The sequence below is a fragment of the Eublepharis macularius genome, chromosome 10, assembly GCF_028583425.1.
Source record: "Eublepharis macularius isolate TG4126 chromosome 10, MPM_Emac_v1.0, whole genome shotgun sequence".
Lineage (NCBI taxonomy): Eukaryota > Metazoa > Chordata > Lepidosauria > Squamata > Eublepharidae > Eublepharis > Eublepharis macularius.
Window position 1 is genome coordinate 54,089,457 of NC_072799.1, and position 24,256 is coordinate 54,113,712.

Genomic DNA, 24,256 nt, shown 5'->3' on the forward strand with positions numbered 1-24,256 from the left:
CATAATTCTAAAATATTCTCTTGGCTTGAAATTTATGTAAATTGAATTCATCTATCATTAGTTATTACAAGACTAGCTACAGAAAAAAGTTTTTTGTAACAATTAGTTCTTTAACACACCATGTTTTTAATTAGACCGATGATGTTTTATTAAGCTAGCTATAAATATGCACATATTTCTGCCTGCAAACCTACAGAAATTTATTTCCAAACAGAGTTTGTGTTCAGGGTTATTTCAAAACCTGACATCCAGTACAAGCATTTGCCCTCACCAGTAAATACAGTCAAATGTTAATATATTTTAAAAGCAGGAAGATAGTTATTCTCACCTAGGAAGACATACTCCATATTCCCCAGACTCTTCCCTCTCCCCAACGGGTAAATATAAAATGTTGTTCTCAGTTTGGCCTTCCGGATCCATCGGCCTCATATTTAAAAAGCACTTAAAAGAAAATCTTTAGTGATAATAGACTTATTATCCTATGAGAAAACCAACCCAACCCCATGAATAAAATCCCTATACCCAACACCCTTTAGGACATTAGCCATTACAGTGGGCCATAAGAGGGCAAGAGTGAAGAAGGCATACTACCACTTAAAGCACCTGCTGGGCAAAAAAATTATCTTCGCTAAAGCACAGGGGATTTAAGCAAGTGTGTTATGACCGGAAACCTGAAAAATTCATTGCCACCCACAAATATCTAGCAAATAAATAATTGCAAATGTAATGTTAGATCTTCCGCTTCAAACGAAATCTATCCTAAAACAAATTTATCTTTTCAGCTGACATAATACAGCTTTGTTCCAGGATACTACATGGTTCAAGCCTTAAAGACAGGTGGAGATTGATCTGTGCAGCCTACATAGTGCTGCACTGTGTTAAAATCATAAGATAATGCTATGATAGCACTTCTATCCCTACGCAGGTAGTGTTTCCTATGGAAGCTTGGAGGGGTGGAGCGGGGAGCAATGGGGAGCAGTATCAGTTCTCTGGTACAGCAACTAATTCCTGCTGCATTTCACCCACCAGTAGCAGATTAACATAGTCTCAACATCCCAGATATAGAAATAGTTGAAAAATACCAGCATTTATCTGTTCTGAGTTTATGCTATGTTCATGAAAACAGTTCAATTCAAGCACATCAAAATATGTAATGAAGTTTCAAAATATCTACCTTAATTTCATATATTGCAGCACTTTTTTCTACTGGCAAGCATTCGTAATAAACAAGAACAATACTCATATGTCTTATTTGTCTGTATATTTACTATTAATTTAAACTGTTATTAACATAATATTGAAATGAGCAATTAGAAAGATGTAGAACAATGCAAAGCATGGCTTAAATGGCCAGGCTGTTTAATTTGCTCAATATATAAAAATATGGAAAATAACTAGTCTTCTTCCTGTGTAATTGATAGTGTATTGTGCTCAGCAGGGCAGCTCAAGCACGTAAACATAAAAATGATACTTTGAGAAGCTTTTGCTGTTTCCTCATTTTTACTTATTCTAATACTCTCCCCAGGGATATGGAACACACTTCTCCTCCGTCAGTGAAATATGCCAATCAAATGATACGTCACTGAGTGAATTAGCATTAGCTCTCTCATCATCTGGGCCACATTTTCCTTTCAAAACCCATGGCCCCATGATAGAAAATAATGATTGTGTGATACATCTCATTAGGGGGAAAAAATCAATATATTGAATCAAGTCCCCCCCCCCAAAAAAACATCTAAATAATAATGGACTGTCACCTCATTAAGGAGACTATTAACATACACTTAAGCATCATTACATTATATTGATCAGAGATTATTCATGCACTAATTTCCTGGGGAACAGGAGATGCTGAAAAGAAATAGGAGGTTGGGTGTTTAATGAACAATTGGGCAGATAAAGCTGAGCTACTGATGCCCACTTAATAAATAATCAGCAGCAATAGAAGTATTAAACAATGTTTCATTAAACAGAATACAAAAAAAAACTTATATTACTTACCAAAAAGCTTCCAAATGCAGAGTTAAAAATAGCAGCAGCCTAAAAAAAAAGGGGGGGGGAGACAGAAAGCACCACATTACATAAAATGTTCTTGCTTCTTCTTATGCTCTTCTAGATACCACCACAACTTAAAAGAACTGCAAGTGGCCTATAATCTGAGACAAGCTTCAAATTACAAATCTCTAGCACAAAGAGGCTATAAAAAGACAACACACAACATGCAACACAAACTATAGACCCTCCTAAAGATGTGCCTGGAGTGAATCCTGTTTTTTAAAAGCATTGCACAAATAGTTCAAGTAGGCTTATTCTTGCAAAAATAAAAAGGTCAAAAGAGAAATTTCTACCACATAAACAGTGCCATGACTTGTGAAACAAATTTTAAAGAAAATGTTTTGCTTACCTAAAACGTCCAAGCAATAACTATGGGAATAAGTATTAAAGATAACTTACTAAATTCCACAATATTTAAAATCTTGCAGGGCTTTCCCATTTACCAAGAAGAAGCCACTCTTGCATGGCATCCAGCCCGATGATGTAAAACCGTAAGAGAGGTGAAGAAGGGTAAGAAAGAGGGGAAGCCTGCCATTTACATAAAGAGCAGAATCAAATTAATCACCAAGGAGGACGTCTCCCAGCCATAGAGTAAGCACAAGTGGATGTCCGAGAGAGCTCAGTAAGTTTGAATCCAATCCAAAACACAGGCTAAACTGTAGCAGAACCTGCCTTCTGCTCTATAAAGAGAGAGTGCAATAAGAATGAATGGGTAATGAGCTGCCTGGCTCCAGAGAGCTAGCTTTCTTATTCAAGCTCATCATTAATTCAAAGCTTTGATAATTTCATTAGAGTCATCCTCTGCTAGCCTTATCAATAAAAGATAGCACCGGACCACAGCTTCTCAGTGGCCCAAAGGCACAAGCAAGTACAGGTTTGGAAGCCCTTTGCTTAGTTGCTCGCTTGAGAGGCAAGGACAATGGCATATGGCATTCCATGTTGCGGAGGGAGCTTCCGAATAGATGCCACTGAATAAAACATCACAGTTGACAGTTCTAAACTACAGCAACATATTTTAACACCTGTGTCTCATCAGCATCCTGCTTTTGAACATAAGAAGGGGGCACCAGTCCAAAGAACTCTTCTTGCCAGAACTTGTCGCAAAAACAGGAAAATAAATTCCCCAGCAAGAATGAGTTAAATCCGCCTTCCAAATCATGGTTTGAAAAACCTGAAATGGATACTTTGGAAAAAAATGTATGTACCAAGTCCTTTGCACATGGAGCAGGCAGTAAATCAATCCTGCTCGACTAGGAGGACACAAGGTGGACACATCCACAGCACTCTGTGCCTGCTTGGCCAAAGTGTTCTCATGGTTATTTGGCTGATTGCTGCTGCCTTCATGATGCTAAACATGGGCAAAGCACCATCTGCAAAACTGTGAGCTGTCATTGTGTGAGGCACTGGTGGCCAATCACGCTGCTGATTCAGGAAGGCAGCTCCATTCCACAACTAAGGTTTGTGAAGGTGCTTCTTTCAGCAAAATCAGACTACTGTAAGTCTGCTCCAGCTGCTCAGATTCAAATAACAACTCCAAATGGCACCCACTTCCCTGACTGGAGATTCGTGACTACCTCTGTAAGAGTACTTTCCCCTCACATGCCAAGATGCTTGTCGTATTTAAATCTACAGTTACACAAAGACTGGCGGGGAAAGTGGGGGTTATTACACCTCCAGAAGAGGACAAGAATTTCTACCCTCCTTCGATTTAAGGAAAAGGGAACACCCCCAGTGGAGTTGCTCGTAGAATCCAGTCAACTGCAGCCATTTAGCTGGGAGTCTGGAGAGAATATTTCTGCTGTTTTGAAAAAAGCATCAACTCCTCTCTTTTCCCTCTGTCTTACTATGAGGAAATTCATGACTATGCACACTGTTAAGTGCTTCAACTGGCACAATCCTAGCAGCATGATCTTATCAAGCAGGTTGCCCCCCTCTATCTTAGTTTTCTACCTCAGATGAAATATTTCCCATCCTCTTTGCCCTTAAAATTAGTTGCTGTTGGCAGGACAGCCAGGGGAGGTGGGAGTACAACAAAATTCCAGGGGCCCATGTGCATCAAGTTCTCTGAATTCCCAGCTTTCATTTCTCTAAAAAAGTCTCTGTTCCTTTCATTGTGGATCTATGCCTTTCCTCTTATACCTCCACAAGGGAAGGGGCTAGAGACTTTTAAAAAAAATGAAAGCTAGGAATAACAAATATTTGTTACGGTATTATATCAATATATTAATATTCTAGTTCCCATGTAAAAAATGGAAAGTCTCCTTGTAGTGAAGGGAAGAAAATGGCTGCTGCAAGGACAATCTCAGCCAAAATGACTACCATGTGGGTAGGGAGAATCTGAATTTTCCCACCCACACTGCAGCCATCCAGGTTTTACTAAGATCTTTCCCAAAACTTTGGAGCAAAGCAGGCTTGGGAAAGATCACAGAAAAGCCAATGAAACCCTGGAAGGTACACAAATGCACAACAATTCTGTGGGGAAGAATGAAAAATACCTACTTTCCCAACATATTGATGCTGAGGCAGATTATCCATGTGGAAGTCACCAGAAGCTGAGCACTTTACTACAGCAAGGATAAGGCAAACACCTGCCTATTCTGAGGCACAGCTATGCCCATCAACCAAGGTAGCTTTGGAGAAGGCAAGACCCCCAACCCTGATTTTCAAGTTTTGGTCACATTCCTTCTCATACTTACCCTGATTGAGAAGTTAAAACAGACTTAATAGTAGAACAGCAAGCCTCTGTTAATACTATTAACAGTCAAGTTAATGTTTTCTAACAGACTATGAAAATAGTGAAAACGTGATTTTTTCCCTCCACCCACTCTTTACATGTATGGTTGTAGGGGTCTGTATAAGTGGTTATAAATGTAGAATTATGAATGCCTTTCTGGATTAAATAGCATAAAAACAATACTGTGTGACTTAACTTGTTTGTATGGTTTTTTATAGATCTTGGTTTAGATGTAGTTAAAACACATATGAAATCTGAGATAAGTAGTTAGAACGACTCCCCCCTCCCAATAAATAGATTTAATTACATTTTAAATACTGTTTAAGCAATGGGATTTCATTATTGTTATATTGGTGGGACATCTGATAACTGGCCTTTTGTAAATGCAACTTTGCTACCCTGCAGGCATTAAGCTTCATGTTATAAGACTGACAGATCAACAGAGTAACTGAGCATAGGATTGCACTGTTTTGTGGGGGGGGGGGGGTTGGCACAGAAATACAAATTATGCTAAAAGAAGATTAAGGTACCCATTACAAAGATTGTCTAGAATACAATCACCATATATTGTTTAGATATCATATTTGGATTTATAAAAACCAGAAACGTTTCCTCTACTTTACTATACCTCACTTTAAAATCAAATATTGAAGATATAATGTATTTTAGAGTATTTAATATTATTTAAAACATATTATGATCTAGACATTTCTAATGCTAACAATAATATACTATAATATACCAAATTATGCTAATTATACTTTATTAGACAAATTAAATAATATACGTCTCTATAACCTGTTTTGAAAAATTTGAAACTTAAACAGCGTATCTATAACCTCTGTTATAGTTACAGCTCATGTTCAAATTTACATTGTTAATTCATATCTTTTATAATAAGCAAAGTAATTTTCCAATTTTTTCAAATTCTTTAATGGGTCTTTTATTAATATTATTTATTAATTTTACCGTTGCCATATATTCTATCATTTTATCTTTCCAGTTTTCTCTAGATGGACACTTTTCACCTTTCCATTTACTTGCCAATACCACTCTTACTGCTGTTAGGGTATAAAATTTACTGCAAGTCAAGCACTAAGAGAAAACTGCTATAAGATGTTCGATTGGTGGTATATAACTCCAAAAGGTATTGCAAAAATGAATAAGACATATACAGGTATGTGTTGGAAGTGTAAAGAAGTAGAAGTCACTTTTTACCACATGTGGTGGACATGCAAAAAAATAAAAACATTTTGGAAAGATATACATGCAGAGATTCAAAAGATCTTAAAAACAGATTTTGCAATGAAAGCAGAGATTATGTTGTTGGGAATATTGCCAGACAATGTTGACAGAATATTATATGAATGGTTTAGGATTGCACTGTTAATCCTTTAAAAAGATCAGCACATTTAATCCCAGCATTTCTCATTCAGCACCACTATATAGGCAGCACCCTATTTTGCCCCTGGTTTTGTGCTAGACAAAGGTACAAGAGTAAGCAGATAGATTTCTTACTGATTTACTTACTAAAGATCATTGTGACATACAGTTTTTGTGAACCAGATCTGACTTCATCAGATGTTGGAAGGGACCGTAAGGGTTTCTGTGTTTCTAAAACGATGGACGATGCGAAGAAAACGAAGACAGAGGATGTTTTTCTATCTTTTTAAACTTGGATCAGGATAGCCAAAAGGAAGTACTACTTCATTTGCTGAATAATTAATTTATCCAGTGGTTTAGAAAATTTTAAAAGGGGATCAGGCAGATTCATGCAGGTGGACAGATCCATCAGTGACCATTAGGTATGATGGTTAAATAGAATCTTTATGCTCAGAGGCAGCATACATCCAAATGCCAGTTGCTGGGGGCAACTGTGAAGGCAGCAGCTCTTGTCTTCATTCCCTACTGGTGGGATTTCCAAGAGTATCTGGCTGGCCAGTGTAGGAAAAAGGATGTCAGACTGAACTAGGGTTGCCAGCCTCCAGGCAGTGGCTGGAGATCTCCTGGAATTTCAGCTGGTCTCCAGGCCACAGAGATCAGTTCACCTGGAGAAAATGGCTATTTTGGGGGGTGGACTCTATGGAATTATGCCATGCCAAGGCCCTTTCCCTCCCCAAACCCCACTTTCTCCAGGTTTCACCCCCCAGATCTCCAGGAATTTCCCAACTTGGAGTTGGCAACCCTAGACTGAGCAGACCTTTTTTTTTTGATCCAGTAAGCCTCTTATTTTATTCTTATGCAAGCTATAGCACATGTAATTACCTTATCCTAATTTTTACAGACAAACTGAATTCAATAATTCTACTCTGCATCTTTGAGTATGATACCGAATTATTAAAGTGCACAGGAAAAAAAGGGGGCTGCAGTTTCCTAGTTTTCAGGGGAAGGCATTCTGTGCATGCCCTCAAGTATTTTTCTTTTAGGACTCAGCCTGTGCTAAAAACAAATTCTTGGGCTAAGCTCTAGGGAAATCTTAGAACAAACTAAGTAGTCATGAAGGTCAACATTAGTAGGAGCAGATTCTAGAGAGGCAGCTATCTTAGTCTGTTGTGGCAAACCTAAAAAGTAATCTTGTGCTACCATAAAAAAAATGACACCACCATCTGGGTACTCGCCTAATGTGCCTCCTCTCCATGGATCATACGACCAACTTTTCACATCTCCCCAATTTTTCTTCCTCATCAAGCATCTTTACATAGGTGGGAGCTTGCTTTTTTGTTTGAGGTAAGTGGAAATATTTTAAAGTATTTTTCAGCTGAGTACTTTTTGAGAGACTACTGTCTCACTTCATTCAAAGGGCCTTATTTGTAAGTAATTTACAGTGAACTTCAGTATTCAAGCTAGGTTCCTTGGCTGGGAAGTCTTTCTGATTTTGCTTGCTCTTTTTTTTGTTCTGTATCCTATTGAAATTTTGCACAGTGTAAATGAAGTAAAATCTATTATTTAATACTCCTGTCTCTTTTCTTTTACTGTTTCTTATCTAATTAATCATTATTCTATTCATGGTATCAGGAAGCCAACTTATTTTATTATGTTTTGTATGAACCAGGGTCATATGTGGGTGGGGGAGTAGTAATCATTGTCCAGGGGCCCAGGATGGTTCTCTGCAATCCTGGCTGCAGGACTGGTAGGGGAAAGGGGAATGGGGGGGGGGGGGGAGAGATCAGAAGAAGATAGGCAGCAATTACTTCGGCAATTTTGCTTCTCTTTCAAGCACTGGTGCTGTAAATAGGGTAGTCAGATGCGATAAAATAAACCCACTCGGGAAGAAAAAAATTACATGCTTACCAATTCTCAAATAATAAAAGGCTTAGCAGTTCATACATACTTACGTGCAGGATCCAATAATCTACCCCATCTACTGCCCCTATAATTTTTACTCCACTCACCCCAAACAGCAATGCTCCCCATCAATCCCCCTGACCACCATGGAAAGCTTTAACCTGCAGGCAAAACTATTTCCAAATTATGTATTAGAATTAAGGGGTCCCTCCAGACCAAAGAGGTTGGTTCCCAGCTCATTTGCAGTTCCTAGTTCCTTATTAGAGAATCTGACCACATACATTGACTACACTTAAAAAGCTGTCCATTCTGACAAAGGGAGCTTTGACTCTCAAAAGCTCATACCTTGGAAATTTAATTGGTCTTTAATGTGCTACTGGACCCAAATCTTGCTCTTCTATAACAGACCGACATGGCTACCCACCTAAAACTAATTTTTGGTGTGGTTACTCTACACAGCTATAAAAAAGTTTGCACCAATGTCATATTCAAATATTGGGTATGAACACTGGATTCTCGGCATAGGAAGCACAATGTGACCTGGAAGTTTAAATACACAAAGAAAATCTGCCGTAAGATGTAAGGGAAATATCAAGTTGGTCATGAAGACAATAATCACACGGGTAAACCAACCCTAAGTTCCAACTACACCAATGTTACCTACAGCTATGCCACTGTTATGTGGTGATGATGCTACACACTCCTAATAGCAAAATAGAAAGCAAAATGGTGCCATTTGGAATGAGAGACTGCAGTCATACCATCAGTCACTTAGAGCGTCCCTGGCAATCTGAAGTTATTTATTTATTTGACGTCATTTATAGTCAACCTTTTCACTGAGACTCAAGGTGGATTACATAGTATGAGATTAGTACAGTCTCATATCAAGTTCATTTCAATAAACAATGCCATAAGGTAAATAAATGCAAGTTTACAAAGATATAAGATCAGCAGAAATCCAATACAGAGCTGAAGAAATGCTGAAACAGAGCACAAGCAATTCTAGGACTGACATTAGACAGCAACACAGAACTACCCAGTAGGATCATACTTAAAGCACAGGTAGTACATAAGAGCACATACTTAAAGCAACAGACAGGATGTAAGGCAACATAGTGATGAAGTCTATGGTCCCTAACTAGTTAGGATAGCTTCTCTTTGAGACCACCTCCTTTTTACTCAGCCCACCTGAGTAAAAAAAAAAGCCCTTTTGAATATTTCAGTTTTGCATAATTTGCGGAAAGCCAGGAGAGTGGGGGCTCTCCTGAAGTCCTCAGGCCGGCTGTTCCATACGGCAGTGGCCACCACAGAGAATGCATGTGTACGGACAGCTGTTGATTTCGCCCATGTGCAGGATGGCAGCTGCAGGAGACTATCCAGATGAATAAAGCTGCTGTGGAGGAATATAAGCGATCCTGGAGGTATGCTGGACCAAGGCCATGAAGAGCTTTGTACGTAATAGCCAATACCTTGAACTGAGCATGGTAACTGATAGGTAACCAATGGAGGGACTGCAGGATGGGAATAATATTCATGCTGCTGCTTGCTTGTAATAAAAGCTGAGCCGCAGTGTTTTGCACCAACTAGAGTCTCCTACTTAACTTTGATGGGAGACCTATGTATAGTACATTACAATCATCAAATCTTGATGTTACCATAGCATGGATCCAGGTAGCTGGATCCAGGTGGCTAGATCGGCCATGCCAAGATAGGAAGCCATCTTCCAGGCTAGAATGAGATTGTAGAAAGCATTTTTTGCAACTGTCTTAACATGGTTTTCTAGCAGTAGTATTGGATCCAGTATAACCCCTAGGCTCTTAACTTAAGTCTGCAAGGACCAGACAAACTCCACTGAAAGTGAGGAGTACAATGTCCTTCAAGATCTCTGCCTTCCCAATGAGCATCACTTCCATCTTGTCTGGGTTCAATTTCAATTTGCTCATTTTCAGCCATTTCACCACAGCTATATGGCAGTGATCAAAGATTTCAACTGCATCCTGTGGGGACCTGGATAGTGAGATACAGAGTTGGGTATCATCTGTATATTGAAGACATCCCATTCCATAGCTGTGAATTAATTCTCCTATAGGCTTTACATAAAGGTTGAATAAGATGGGAGATAAGATTACACCCTGCTGAATCCCACAAGGTAATTCCCATTCTGGGGACAGCTTACCCGCCTCAACACTGTTTCAAGGGGTAATGCTTCTATATTATCAATAAAGGAAAGGCATTAGTTAACATGTGGCCATCACAGGGATGACAAGATGCTGTCACAGAATCCATCTCACATCCACAATGTTTATGCCTTCTCCCACAGCACCTCCCTTACCAGGGAGGCAAGGAAGGCAGCAACAGACACCACAGCCACAAAAAGGCTCTAGGGCTTCCTTCAGACAGGGGTTAAATCTTCTGGCTACCCAAACAGTCTACAGCAATCTGAAAGCAATGGTGTTTGTTAGGCACAGGCAAGGAAGGAAGGAGTCCAACAGCAAATTTACCCCATAGTCCACTGGGGCAAGGATGAAAAAGGAAAAAATACACTGTATGACAAAGGAGATAGAACAGTAACCCAACTTACAACTTAACAGGCAAGAGGAGATATGGACCCAATGCCCTTCCCTGGACATATAAGTGTGACCTTTGCAGGGCAGAACTTATCCTTTGAGAATCTTGACAGGAAATTTCAGATGTAGAAAGTAACAGGTAGCAAGATTAGAACCAAAACTTCCCAATACAGAGAGTAACACCCTTACCACATAGCAACAGGAGCAAACAGAAGACAGAGCCAGAATGAGAACCTGTCCCTTCTCCACAACCCCATGTATTGCACCCCGGAATCCCAGCCATATAACATAGTACTGAAGGGGCCATAGATGTAGCCATAATGACACAGGAACAATATATAAGAGGACCCACATCCCTGACAATGAACTTTAAGGAGAAGAGGTTGGGAGATAAAGAGTAGTGTGGTGCCCAGTATGGAGCAGTAGAGTAACCAGTGATAAGCATATGGACGGATAACTTCGTGCATGTTAACTGTTTGGGGTATTCATGGCCCAGAGTGCTATCATGCTGCTGACCCTCTTCACCTTACACAATCATATCTTTCCCTAATGCTCATTTAGTTGATCAACAATGTCTGCTAGTTATTTCCCCAGGAGATTTATCACCATGAGAATGCTGCTTAATTTCTTTCCATTTTTAATTGTTATTCAGCATAATTGCATACAGATCCTTATTGGTCCACGTTATAACTACTTATTAACATTACTTTACAAGCCTTTGCAGAAACAATAATTCATACACAAACATCAACACGGTTAAAAAAGGTTTTCACATAGCTATCAAATTAGATATGTTACCTCCTCTTTGTAATAAAGTTAATTTTAACAAAATGAACATCTCTTTGGATTTAGAAATCCACTCCCTCATACTAGGCTAAGACTCCAGTTTCCAATATTTTGCAAACACAGTCTTTGCAACTGTAATCAAATAAAGAAACAAATTCCTTAAATCCTTTGGTACAGGCTTAACATAATTTAAAAACAAAATCTCTGGTGTTACTGGAAAATAAAAGCTCCACACATTTCCTAAAAGCGTTTGCTATTCCCTGCCAGCAAACTATTGCACATGGTCAATACCATTACATACTCAAAAAAATCTGCATTAGCAGCTTTACAAAATCAACATTTGTAAATCTTAGCCAGTCTTCATAGGGTCATAAACCACTAGTGTAACATTTTATAAAGGTTCTTCTTATATTGTAAACAAACTGAAAATGACAATCTGTATTTTAAAATGTATTTCCAGACATGATCTGGAAGTAAAGAACTCTTGTTTAATTTTATCAGCACACTGGCAATAATGGGAGAGAGGAGGACATTGAGTCGGCGGCATCTCTCATACGCTGGTGCCCATGTGTAAGGCCGTACATACTGTAAGATGCAGAACCTCAACCTTACTGACGCATTATGTTGAGTGCACTCCTCCCTCCCATTGAGAGCCCCCTGTCATAAGGGCATCTACATTGAGGAGTAAAAGAAGTCCCCTATCTGCTAACAGCAGAACACAGACAAGTGATAGTCATAACTGACAGTCTCAGCCATTTATGAACAGCATCAGTGGAGGAGTTACTTCTGAGAGCACCATGGAAACATGGGTATGCCAACATTTCACCCACGTCTTGCCTGAAAGCTGTGTGCCTGAAAGTTGTTGGACAAACAAACTAATGCGTGTGTTATGTGCTGACAAGTCACCTCTGACCTATGGTGACTCTATGAATGAAAGACCTCCAAAATGTCCTAGCATTAACAGATTTGCTCAGATCTTGCAAACTGGAGGACGTCACTTTTATTGAGTCAAGCCATCTCGTTTCAGGTCTTCCTCTTTTCCTACTGCCTTCTATTCCTAGCATTATTGACTTTTCCAGAGAATCTTGTCTTCTCATAATGTGACCAAAGTAGGATAGCCTTAGTTTTGTCATTTTAGCGTCTAAGGAGAATTCAGCCTTGATTTGATCTAGTGCCCACTTATTTGTCTTTTTGGTCATCCATGGTCTCCTCAAAACTCCCCTCCAGCACCACATTTCAAATGAATCAATTTTCTTCCTGTCAGCCTTCTTCACTGTCCAACTTTCATATCCACTCATCATAATGGGGAATACCACAGTTTGGATTATCTTAATCTTGGTTCCCAGAGAGACATCTTTATCTTTAAGGATCTTCTCTAGCTCCCTCACAGCTGTTCTTCCAAGTCTCCTTCTGATTTCATCACTGCAGTCTCCCTTTTGGTTGATGATTGAGCCAAAAAATAGAAAATCTTGAACAATTTCACTTTCCTCATTGTCAACTTTAAAATTGTGTAATTCCTCAGAAGTCATTACATTTGTCTTCTTGATGTTCAGCTGTAATCCTGCTTTGGCGCTTTCTTTTAACTTTCATCAGTAGTCATTTGAAGTCTTCACGATTTTCTTCTAGTAACATGGTGTCATCTGCATATATCAAATTGTTAATGTTCCTTCCACCAATTTTCACTCCATCTTCTTCTAGATCTAATCCAGTTTTCCTTATCATATACTGTGCATAGAGGTTGAAACAGGTAGGGAGATAATATTCATCCTTGTCTGACACCCTTGCCAATTGGAAACCATTCTGTTTCCCCATATTCTGTCCTGACAGTAGCCTCTTGTCCAGAGTACAGGTTACACATCAAAACAATCAGATGTTGTGGCACCCCATTTCTTTTAAGACTCTAATAAATGTGGCTTTATCCACCACTGCTGCACCTGTTACTCTCGTCAGTTGTGCACTTCTGAGAAGCAAAAGGTTGCAACTGTGCAAAGGAAGCTGGTTTCTCAGAGATCACTGCTATTCCAGCTCTAGGTCAGCTGTAGTCTGAATGACACTGGGGGTGGAGATCGTCCTTGTATATGTGAGGATTGAATGGCTACCTGTAGAGGGCACTCTTGCATTCCAAGTGCCCCAGCCATAATTCATTTAAAAATTCAAGTGTCAGGGGAGATAATGTAACTGCAGGGACAGTACTCAACCATCCAGTGTAGGGAGTTCCATTAGAACTCTGTCTCCAGTTATGGTTTGTTCTGCATCATGTGACGAGGTACTGATCCTGCAAGGAAGAAATAATCAAGAGTTGTTCAGTGAGCAGCAGCAACAGACACAGTGAAATGCTTGGTGCTCAACAATGGGGACAACATGCCTCATACAATCTTCCCCATGACACTATAACTACAGCCTACAGAGCTTTCCCTTCTGCCCAGTGTATGCTCTCCCAAGAGGTTGCAGCAGTTTCTCTAACCCTGGGGGGACAGGCTAAGGGAGAATTAAGCAAAAACACAGACGGTGGGGAAAGATTCTGCGGGCAAACATGTTTGGATGCTGGGTACGCTCATCTTTATCAAGGAAGGGGGCTATAGATAAGAGGGACAGAGACATCACTCTCCGCAACATGGGCTCCCCCTACTGGTAAGCCTCCCCTTTGTGCCTCTTGCTTACCCATGAGTGACCTCTCATCCTTGTAGCCCTAGTTTCAGCAGCAGAGTTGAAGTTCCAGGTGGGCTTCTCTGGCAGGGTACCTATAAGGTGTTCTCAGACGACAAGTGTTAGTAATATCTGTCAAAAAAATTAATATGCACATATGTGTACTCTCCATTCTGGGAACCAGGGCCATAAATTCGTACCTTGTACCTTGGTATGTTCAATCAGTGAGGTTATGCAGTATCAGAAAAAGTGGGAGGGTAGTTTAGAGCTTTTCATTGACTTCAATACGAATGTTAACTGTTGCAAGCAAAATACTGTGCCAGTAAAAGTGATGCCAGCTGATCAAAGGATTTGAACTAAACCCTGTTCTCCACCCTTCACCACACCCACAACTCTGCTCTTAGAGCCGAACTACACATTTTGCTGAATACAAAGGATAGAGCCAAAAATGACTGCCATGTATTTACCTTTTCTTTTCCCCTCCCTGAATCTAGTAGAACTTATTCATGTCCTAATGTCACAACAGGCTGCATTTCCCACCTAATACTAGCCAATGATATGAAGCAGGAACAGGAAACCACATGCCATTGCTGGAATAGGACAAGGTTTTACAATGCAATACCAAAAGAGTGAGGGAGCTAAACCCACACCTGCCATTTTCAGTGCAATATCTAGCTTGGACATGACTAGTAAAGCCACACTAGCCAAAATGGGTCATGATTACCCTCTGAAAGAACCACATCAAATTCCTCTTTTTAGGAATCAACTGTATTGTTACGACATGTATATATTTGCTGTTATTTCCTCTACTAGAATGCTACAGTTTTGTAGAAAGAAGGTTTCCATATATCTGACGCTGTACAAAGATTTTGTTTGGGTTTTTTAAAAAAAGAGTAATACATTTTCTCTCAGTTGCTGCTCATAACTATTCATTTGACATCAGACTGGAAAGAATATATATTCAAGTTATTGGTTGTGGGTGCTAAATTGAATCAGGTGTCCTTTCCTCTTAAGGAAATTAAGTTGCTTTTGTGCAAGAGTGTTTTAATGAGAACAGAGCCTGCCGACATTGATAAATGGGAATGACACCAGAGAGAGCGTGTAAGCAGGACAATATGTGCATGTAGCCGTCTTACAGCCTATTTTTCACTGACTATCCTGAATGACTTCACTGTTTCTTAAGGGGCCTATTAATCTCAAATTTAGTTATTACACAACGTTTATTTGAACATATATTCTCAGGATGATGACAGTTAATAAAGGAAATTTTTTACGAGCAGCATTTTTACATATTGTTCCAGCCACAGCGCCCCTCTCATTCTTCCGTATTGATGGAACATTCTGGGGGTTATGATGCAGCTTTATTTAAAAGGGGGGGAAGTACATATATTCAGATGCTTTTTTTAAAGCATATGGGGACTCTTAAATAACTGTTAAAATGCATATAAAAATCCTCCTCCAGAATTGTGAAAATAAAAATCTGGTGCTAACTGTGCAACAAAAACCACTGAATGCATAAATGGTCCCTTGAAAATGGGGGAAAAACCCTTATAGCTTTTAGCATTTCAATATTCTCACTTTAAAATGGAGCAAAACACAAGATTCAGCCTTCTGATAAGCTTAGAAAGTCTCCAATGAACCTGTATATCTGGCACTGGATGGGCCATTGTCTACCTGTTCTAGAAAACATTCTTTCATCCCATGTAGCACATAGGCCTATGCATGACATAAAACTTAGCTCCTAAAAGATCCTTGTCTTGTCTCTACTGCTGGAATCATGGCAGAAGACAAAAAAACAATCCCAGGATAAAAGCTGAAATAAAATGCATCTTCAGTTTTTTTAAAAGAACGTCAAATGTCGCTAACACAAGATTGCGTGTAACACAATTTTGTCACAGCCAGGGCTTTTTTTCTGGGAAAAGAGATGGTGGAACTCAGTGGGTTGCCCTCAGAGAAAATGGTCACATGGCTGGTGGCCCCGCCCCCTGATCTCCAGACAGAGGGGAATTTAGATTGCCCTCCACACCGCTTGGCAGCGCGGAGGTCAATCTGAACTCCCTTCTGTCTGGAGATCAGGGGGCGGGGCCACCAGCCATGTGACCATTTTCAAGAGGTTCCGGAACTCCGTTCCCCTGCGTTCCCCCTGAAAAAAAGCCCTGGTCACAGCCAAAGGAAAGGAGTTCATCATTTTGCCCTCTCTTTCCACTGGCTGCCACAGGGGTGCTGGACTGGGATGGACTCAGAAGGTCTTGAAAGCAGAACAGCAGATTAAGTCCAAATCCCAACCAAGGCATCCTTCTGCTGACAAAGAAGCAAAAATCGTTCAATGAGGTTTTGCAAGCCATTTTTATTTTTTTATGTATGGACATTTATAATTTCCTGCTGATCATTAAGGCTGAACTTCAAAATATTCATTCGGGTATTTCAAATACATATTATTATTACTGGTAGTCCTGTTCTAAAATATAGGTGTCAGTAGGATCAGCCATATGTAAAAATGAAAAGCATGGTTGTAAAGCTTGGTGTAGTTGAGATTTGTACACCATTCTTGAATTAATTTCTGCAAGTTTATACAGAAGGGCAAAAACACTGAGGGGGGCTGTCATCCATGTTAACCCACTTGCAGAATAATTGCAAATATAAAATCCATTAGGAATGCAGCTTAAGTAAACAGAATTATCTGTGGCATAGCTAGACTGGCTGGCAAAGGGATTCTAAGAACAACTGCAAATTTTAAAGTTCCAACCAGCCGCATGCTTTCTATTTCTGGAAAGTCTTTTCTCATGGATCTCTCCCTTGAGATCAGCCAGGGAGGCCCTACTGCACGTTCTCTTTATCTGAATTTGGACTGATGTTGCCCTTTCTTGAGAAGAATGAGCTGGCCATGGTTATTCACGCATAAGCAAGCCAGATTACTACAATAAGCACTACATGACTTTGAAGGCTATTTGGAAGTTTCAGCTGATACGATACAAGACATGGTGATACGTTTGTTCACTGGTGAAAACTACTGGGAAATTTTGCCACTATTTAACACTAACTACCTATTTCATATGTGACACAAAGCAAAGCACTAGTTAATACCTTAATATATCTAAACAGTCTGGAATCAGGATAGCTGATTCCACTCTTGGAAGACACCATTCGCTGCAAGGAAACTGATCTCTGTAGTCTGAAGATCAACTGTAATTCTGGAAGAACTGGAGACTGGCTTCACCATCCTCAATGTGAACTGCAGCGTTGAGGAGTGAGCTCATCGCAGGCCTGATATTGGCCACAGACTGAGCCCTCTTCCTATGATTCCATCGGGGAGTCTTTTTTCCCCATCACTGTATGTATTGAGGCTGCTCTCTTTCTTTATATAATTATGTAATGTATGTCTCTGCTGCTACCTGGATTGTTTTAGTGGCTGATTTTTTGAGATTGATGTGTAAGCGGGTGAGTAATATTGGGTTGTAGTTCACTCAGCTATCTGGTTGCTCAATTGTTGTAATTAATTGAATTGTGTTAATTGCTGTAACCTGGGTTGACCAGGTTTGTGAGAGTGGGGTTGATGAAACTGTTTTGTAATTTATAATCTTTGGGTTTCTAGATTGAGAGCAGCTGTGTTCTTACTATGGGGCATATTTTATGAATCTAAGAGCAGAACCACAAGTGACAAAAGGCACAGATTGGACACTTGTCAGCTTCCCTCAAGTTTTGATGGGAAATGTAGGCAGCTTGGCGGAATGTTGGACAAGTGACAGTTGAAAAGACCATTGGACAGCAGTCAGAGGGCGAAGCTGCGAGACCAGGATGCCTACATTTCCCATCAAAACTTGAGGGAAGCTGACAAGTGTCCAATCTGTGCCTTTTGTCACTTGTGGTTCTGCTCTAAATTGGAACTGCTGTGAGGTGTCACGGGATGGGAACAGTGGAGGGTGGTGGATACAGGTGAGGAGACTAGTATGGAGCTGGGGATCCCAGTACTCTGGGGACAAGGGAGATATGGCAGTGGACGCAGTCTTGGAGGGGAAGGTCACAGAGATACAGTATGGCTCAGTGTCTTTCCAGCCTACATTTCATCCCAAGACATGCTAGTTGAGGGTCTAGGATGGGTGAACAGCCTCCCTCCGGCACTGATGTTGTGTAATGCCAGATCCATAAATAATAAAACTAGTACACTGTGTGATTACTTCACAGGGAATGATGTGGACCTGGTATTCGTGACCAAGATCTGGGTGGGTGAGGGCAAGACAGTCACCCTGAAAGCACTGACCCTACCCCCATGTTCTTGGTCCTCCATCAGTCTCAGACAGATGGCTGGGTGGGGGGTGGCAATATTAATTTGAGAGTCTCTCTTTCAGGCCACTCCCTGCAGCAAAGATTGCTGGAACTGACTGTGTAGGCCTGACGTGGAATGCTGAGGAGAGTTTCACTATCTGTGTGGTGTACCATCCGCCTAGCACACCAGCAGCTACCCTGTCAAGCCTGTTGGAGGTCGTGGCAGGCTGGGCCTGGGAGTACTCTAAGCATTTAGTTTTGGGGGCTTCGATGTCCACGTCAATGATGCTGCCTCCTCACAGGCTATGGATCTAGTATCTTCCACGGCAGTACTGGGACTCCCAATTTGTATCAGCCTCCATGCATCAAGTTGATTCGGTGATTATAATTGTTTTTAAGGTGTAAATTATAATGTTTTTATTTGATGTAATCTGCCCTGGGCCTGCTTGTGAGGGGAAGGCAGAACAAAAATAGAGGGCAGAATAAAATAATAAGTGGGCCAAACGCTAGATTTGATTTTGGGGATGGGGATTCATGTGGATCTAGATGAAATTGAAGTAGTACCATAGTTAGATCACTTTGTCCTGAAGGATCGCCTGGGTGTATCTGCCCCCCGCCCTCCACATAGGCAGCGAACTGGTTTATGCTCGCTCACAGAGACTAATGGATCCAATTAGTTTCCAGAATAGTCGGTGGGATCTGATGCCCCCTGGCGTTTCATTGGATGAGCTGGTGGAGGACTGTTGTGCCCATCTCACCAAAACCATCAACAAAATCATCCCTCATCACCGTCTCTGCCCCTGGAGGAGCTACGATGGATGAAGCAGGAGATGAGACAGCTTAAGCAAGTGTGGTGGCGATGTCGAGATGAAGAGGCAAGAACATCTTATGGAACGTTTATGAAAGCCGTTGAGATGCGGAGAAAGCGGCAAAGAAGGAATTCTATGCTGTTTCCATTTTGTCTGCAAGCTCACAATTATTTAGAGTAGTTCGGTCCCGGGTCTCCCTATCACAGGGAAACCACCAAATTGCAAATTCAGCCATAAGCTGTGAGGCCTTTGGGAGCTATTTTGCAGGTAAAATCTTGTATCTCCACCACAACCTGCCAGCCATGGTTGATACAATACAGGAACTGGAGGCTCCTTGGCCATCTTCTGAGCCGATGTTGGATCATTTCTCTCAGGACGCTCCCTCAGGACGAAGTTGATAGGACCCTGTGGGTGGTGAGGCCCACCATGTATCCTCTGGATCCCTGCCCATCATGGCTGAAGGCCAGCATTGATGGGATACAAGACCCTCTGGAGGCCATTGTTTACTTGTCCTTGAGTTCCAGAGTTTTTCCTGGAAGAAGCCATGGTGAGGCCTCGCCTGAAAAAACCATATTTGGTGGCAGAACAGCTGTAGGTCTTCCTGAAGGATTCCTTGGTCCTTGAACCATTTTAGTCCAGTTTTCACTCGAGCTACAAGGTGGAGACAGCACTGATCGCCTTCACAGACAATCTTCATAGGCACCTGGACTGGGGTGGGTCGGCGCCGCTGGTGCAATCTTACAGTAATGTTCGACATGGTCAACTATGATTTGTTGGCCCACCACCTCACCAATGTAGAAACACAAAGGACTGCCTTGCACTGGCTTCTCTCTTTTCTCCACAGTTGGGGAAAGAGTGGTGCTGAGGAAGAAGTTGTCACCGTGCCACACACTGGTGTGCAGTGTCCCACAGGGGGTGATACTCTCCTCAATGTTGTTCAACATCTGCATGCATCCCCTCACCCAAGCTTGGTACGAAGTTTCAGACTGGGGTGCCGTCAGTATGTGGATGACACCTAGCTGTATCTGCCAATGGACAGTCGGCCCAACTCTGCCCTAAATGCCTTGGCTGAAGCTTTGGAAGCTGTGACTGGATGGTTGAAACACAGCCGACTGAAACTTAAACCCACAAAGATGGAGGTCCTGCATTTCGGTCTTGGGCTGTTGGGTTCGGGAATCCGGCTCCCAGCCCTCAATGGTGGGGCCATTTGTACCCGTGCCAATGGTCAGGATTCTGGGGGTGATTCTGAATGCTTCCTTATCAGTGGAGACCCAGATCATTGCAGTTGCCAGATCTGCCTTTTCCCACCTGTATCAGGTCAAGCAGCTTGACCCTTACCTTTCAGCCCATGACCTAATGACAGTGATCTAAGCTCTACACAGGGCTTCCCTTGGGTCTGGTCCAGAAATTGCAGTGGATCCAGAATGAAGGTGCATGTATCCTTTCGGGGATGCCATATAGGGTGCTTATAACACCCGTTTTGCCTCAGCTGCACTGGCTCCCAGTGGAGTTCTGGATTAGGTTCAAGGTGTTGGTTTTAACCTATAAAGCCCTTAGCAGACTGGGACCAGCATATCTGCAGGACTGCTACTCACTATATGTTCCCCAGAGGGTGCTTAGGTCAGCCAATAAACAACTGCTGGTGTTCCCTGGCCCCAAGGATGTTCACCTGGCCTTGACCAGGGCCAGGGCCTTTTTGGTCCTGGCACCAACCTGGTGGGATTCTGTCTGTGGAAACTAGGGCCAAAGGGATTTATTATCCTTCTGCTGGACCTGTAAGACAGAGATGTTTTGTCAGGTATATGGCTGAGGTTGGGGCATGGGCGAGCTCCTTTGCTGGTCTCCTGATGAGAGGGGGATTGTAAACTCCCCCTTCCCCCTGATTGTCCACCAACTTGCCTAATGTTGTATATCATCTCCCACCCCATGGGAATTATTGGGTATGATTTGGAAATATGGGTTGCTGTACAAAGTTGCTGCCTTGTACTGCATTTTATGTTTTAGTGTATTCTAATGTGATTCTATTACTTGATGTTACCCGCTCTGAGCCCGCATGAGGGGACAGCAGGTTATAAATCTAATAAATAAATAAATAGTAAATAAACCCTGAACACTACCCACTTCCATAGGAACCTGCCCAACAGTTAAGATCAGCTTCTGAGGCCCTGCTCAATGAATTTATTGGTGGACCAATATACAGTGCTGAAAACTTTAATACACTTAACTCTTCCTGTTTGTTACTGCTACGTTTTATTATTTAATAACTGTTTTAATATGTTAACAATTCTAATTAATATTAATTGAAGCTGCCCCAAGATCAATGCTGGGAGCAAGAGGTAAACAACCTAGAACAGGACCTTTCCCAAGGTAGCTCTGGTCCTAGATCTATAGAATTCCTTACCCAGGGAAGCCCAAAAGAGCCCTGCACCATTGATATTTAGGAAGTAAATAAGAATGTACTTACTCCAAGGAAGTGAATGTTATTGTTTTTATTGTTTTCAGCTATTTTTGCAGATACTGTTCACTGTGTTATTTTTATTTTATTACGTATTAGGAATATTTTTACCATGCTATAAACCAATACAAGTCAATTTCAGAGCGGAGTTATGGAACTGTTTTAGTAAAATGTGTTATACGGTGAGCCCCACCCTTGGGAAAAAAGAACGCTGGAAAAAACTGGTGAAGAGTTCACAGTGAAACAAAGACAAAAACCAAAGGAGACAGCATTCAGGAATGCCGTCTAAAATCCTCTGTATTCTCAGACATCTGTATTCTGATCGAAGAACACAGTGCTGCACAGAGTGAAGTTTTGCTCTGCATGAACAAATGCTTTCATCAAATCAGTCAAGCCTAAACTACCTCAGCCATTTTTGGCCAACTGCTCTAAACACCCTGGGATTAACACATCAAGGTATTTATCAGATAATAGCTAGGAAGACAACCACTGTTCCCAACTCTAGAACCATCCACCATACTATAGAATCACCATCATTCACAACTCTTTTCTAAGGATCCAAGGTATCCAATTGTTTGAATTACACTTTCCTCATGGAATAACATACATTGAAGAACAACTACAAAGATCACATGAAATGTACATAACAACAAACTTTTCTCTGCATAGGTATACTTTTGGAAAGGCAGTGTTCCGTAGGAAATGCCTTCTGTAAGACTGGTATCTGGGCAATAATCCAGGGATTCCAGTTCATTTCAGCTGTTGTTTCTTCTCAGAAAGGCCTTTTCGGTCAGCAGCACAAACTAAAGAAAAAAAGGACCTCTTCTGTCCCAGTTAGGTTGTGATGTACAAAAGAAGGGGACCAAAGTTCAAGAGTGAAAAAAAATCTTTTCTAGTTACTCCCATTTCTGCAAAGGCAGAATACCTATATTTAAGGATCCATACATAGGTTTCACAATTATTTTCAGGGAGAGGGGGAATCTCTTAAAATAGACTCCAATGCTTATGCAAGATCTCCCGGATGTGAGTGCATGAGCACAAGACTGCTGGAGAAGACAGCTGAACTTGATCTAGAGTCCAGGTTTTTAAACCACCATTGTGTGAAGAGTAAGAATTGTCTCCAGGGGACCAAGAGCACAGCTTTACAAGAGTTAGGGGTTTTTCTTCTTTTGGGCTACAAATTACTAATATAACTACGTGGAGGAAGATGGGCTAGTAACTTGCGAGGGCTTATTTGCCATAATATTAACATACCTATTTATTCTGGCCTCTCTTCAAAGGTTGCATCATCTCCAGAAAGAATTCAGAAACAAGATACAATTTGTCATCTCCCAGGTTTCCTCATAAGAGAAGCTTGGAAACAATACCCTTTCCAGAGCTAGCCAACAAAACTGAGATTTGCGTCATATAATCACATTGTTTACTCATATACTATTGTTTATTTATAACTCTACATCTTTGTGGGAAGAAATGCAGATAATTTAAATGGACTTTGACAACAAGAGATTGTATGCTCAATTATCCCAGAAAACAATACAGCAGGTAATTCCAGAAAAACTGAGTGGAAATGATCTTCTCTTACTAAACTGTAAAGACGTTATTGGGATGAGCAAGGCATTTCACTATATTGAAATACTTCTGTATTAAGCTGAACCAAAACTACAAGTTTGTAGGAAGCTCATTTACAGTTTGAGGAGAGAGTTCAACGTCAGATGTGCAGAGGGGTTCCTCCACTGCATTGATATTATAAAGAAAAAAGCATTAGGTGACATTCAAGTTCATTAGCAATATTTTGCAAACTGTCTGGAACTCAGGCTCCATATGATTTTGATTTTAATTACAAGTTGATGAGACACACATTCAGAAATACTGGAAACTTTATACCAGATTATAACATCAATGAGGAGTTTTGTGTGAGTGAAGTTACCATGAGAAGGAATATATGGCCTGCTTTATAAATTTACATCATACCACACAACGTATGAGATAACTACATTTGGTCAGAACTTATACATATTAGTTTTTGGATGTGTGTATTTGGGTTTTTTGTAAAAGTGTGTATTAACCACTGAGGAAGGCCCCTGAGGCCAAAACGCATATGGTCTTGTGTTGGTTATTTGACATGTTCATCAACTGGGTTTGGAAAATATTACAGCTTATATAAAATTTATTCTGACTTAGAATACAGTCTGACATTCAGGCCCTATGTTTTTTAATCTTAATTTAATTTTATTAATTTAATTTTTTTTTAAATTAAATTTTAAATTTAATTTTACTATTGTGTACACCACATAATACATATTTATTTTGATTATATTTTATCTGTTTGAGCTTGACCTTTGCAATATTTTCCATATCTTCTGGGACATCCCCCGACTAAGGACGACCCATATGTACTACAGATGTGCACACACCGAGACCTTATGTAGAAACAGCTTCTTGCTCTGTACAGATATCATAGGAAAGAGAAAAGGATCTTCCTGACGCTGATGCCAGAGCAAAAGAGCAGCTCTTCCTGAGCTACCTTCTTCTGAAATTGGGCAACTTCCTATATTTATATCACATGGAAATAAGAAATAATAGACAACATCTTCCAAGATATTAACTGCTATCTAATAATGACCTGCATAATTTACCTCTGTTACAGTTAAAACAC

General features: G+C 40.8%; 1 protein-coding gene across 1 annotated transcript in view; it reads right to left on the minus strand.

The window, feature by feature from the left end:
- The window catches only part of SLC10A7 (solute carrier family 10 member 7), a 176,831-nt gene that overhangs the window by 125,444 nt on the left and 27,131 nt on the right, over window positions 1–24,256 (minus strand). Inside the window, exon 5 of the mRNA XM_054990307.1 lies at window positions 2,002–2,040. Coding sequence (XP_054846282.1) covers window positions 2,002–2,040 — 39 coding nt within the window. The remainder of the gene's footprint in view (window positions 1–2,001; window positions 2,041–24,256) is intronic.